General features: G+C 36.1%; 1 protein-coding gene across 1 annotated transcript in view; it reads left to right on the forward strand.

Moving 5' to 3' along the window:
* The first annotated feature begins 297 nt into the window (after positions 1-297).
* The window catches only part of LOC107579550 (inositol-pentakisphosphate 2-kinase-like), a 1,833-nt gene continuing 1,094 nt past the window's right edge, over positions 298-1,036 (forward strand). The window contains exons 1-3 of the mRNA XM_016265370.1: positions 298-404; positions 684-763; positions 854-1,030. Coding sequence (XP_016120856.1) covers positions 342-404; positions 684-763; positions 854-1,030 — 320 coding nt within the window. The 5' untranslated portion in view covers positions 298-341. The remainder of the gene's footprint in view (positions 405-683; positions 764-853; positions 1,031-1,036) is intronic.

The following is a 1,036-nucleotide window of genomic DNA, read 5'->3' on the forward strand; positions in this document are numbered from 1 at the left end:
ATAAAAAATACAGAATAGCTGGCAAATCTTAATTTGTTTTGAGTTGCTATAAATTATAGTACAATTTATTTTAAGTAAGTTTAAGTTATATTATGGTGCCTTGAAAGACTTAACAGACACTAGGTGGTGCAAAAGACTCATTTGTGAATGGATATACTTCAGTCTAGTCATGAGGCACGGCAGTCACATTGTGGTCCTGTGCAATGTGGTCATAGGTGATTTCCATGCAGGCCACATGATCTTTGAACAAACATCCTTAAAATCACTTAAACGTGTAATTAACACCTGTTTGTATCTCCAGAAACCGACTGCAGATAGATGGGCCTTATAATGAGAGTTTCATGGACACGGTGAAAAACTGTCCTACTGAAGATGATGGCTCTGTAGAATATGCAGTTGGGAAGGTAAGACCGCGAACATGTGACGCCGAGAACTTTTAGGTTTGAATTTAATGATAAGAAATACCCAGGTTGTATTTCATCTCGAAATAAAAAAAAATTAATAAAAAAAATCAATCTTTTAATCTTATAAAAATATCTTATGTAAAAACAAATATATTTTAAAATATATTTAATATATAATTTTTTTATATTATAATACATAAAATAATAGTATTATAAATAATATTTAGGAAGAGTTAACTCTCAGATTTTCATTTCTGATTTCATTTTGTCACTTTCCAGGTTCATCAGTATAGAGTTGCAATGACCGCCAAAGACTGCTCAATCATGATCACGTTTGCTCCTTGCGAGGAAGATGAGGAGTAGGTTTGCTTTTGCTCTTTAAAATCACCTGCTGACTGATCTGCCTCGACATTTACAATCATTTTACATTCTGTTTGCTTTGTTTTCAGACACCAGTTGAATTTGGAGAAGCCTCGTTTCACGTATTCCATCTCCATCCTGGATCTGGACCCCAAACCATATGAAGGCATCCCTCACCAGTACAAGCTGGACACCAAAATCGTCAACTACTACCTGCGGAGCACGCAAGCTCCGCCCCCCTCCAGCCTATATAAGGAAAGGCAGGAGTGCAC

The sequence above is a fragment of the Sinocyclocheilus grahami genome, unplaced genomic scaffold, assembly GCF_001515645.1.
Source record: "Sinocyclocheilus grahami isolate Dianchi unplaced genomic scaffold, SAMN03320097.WGS_v1.1 scaffold18077.1, whole genome shotgun sequence".
NCBI lineage: Eukaryota > Metazoa > Chordata > Actinopteri > Cypriniformes > Cyprinidae > Sinocyclocheilus > Sinocyclocheilus grahami.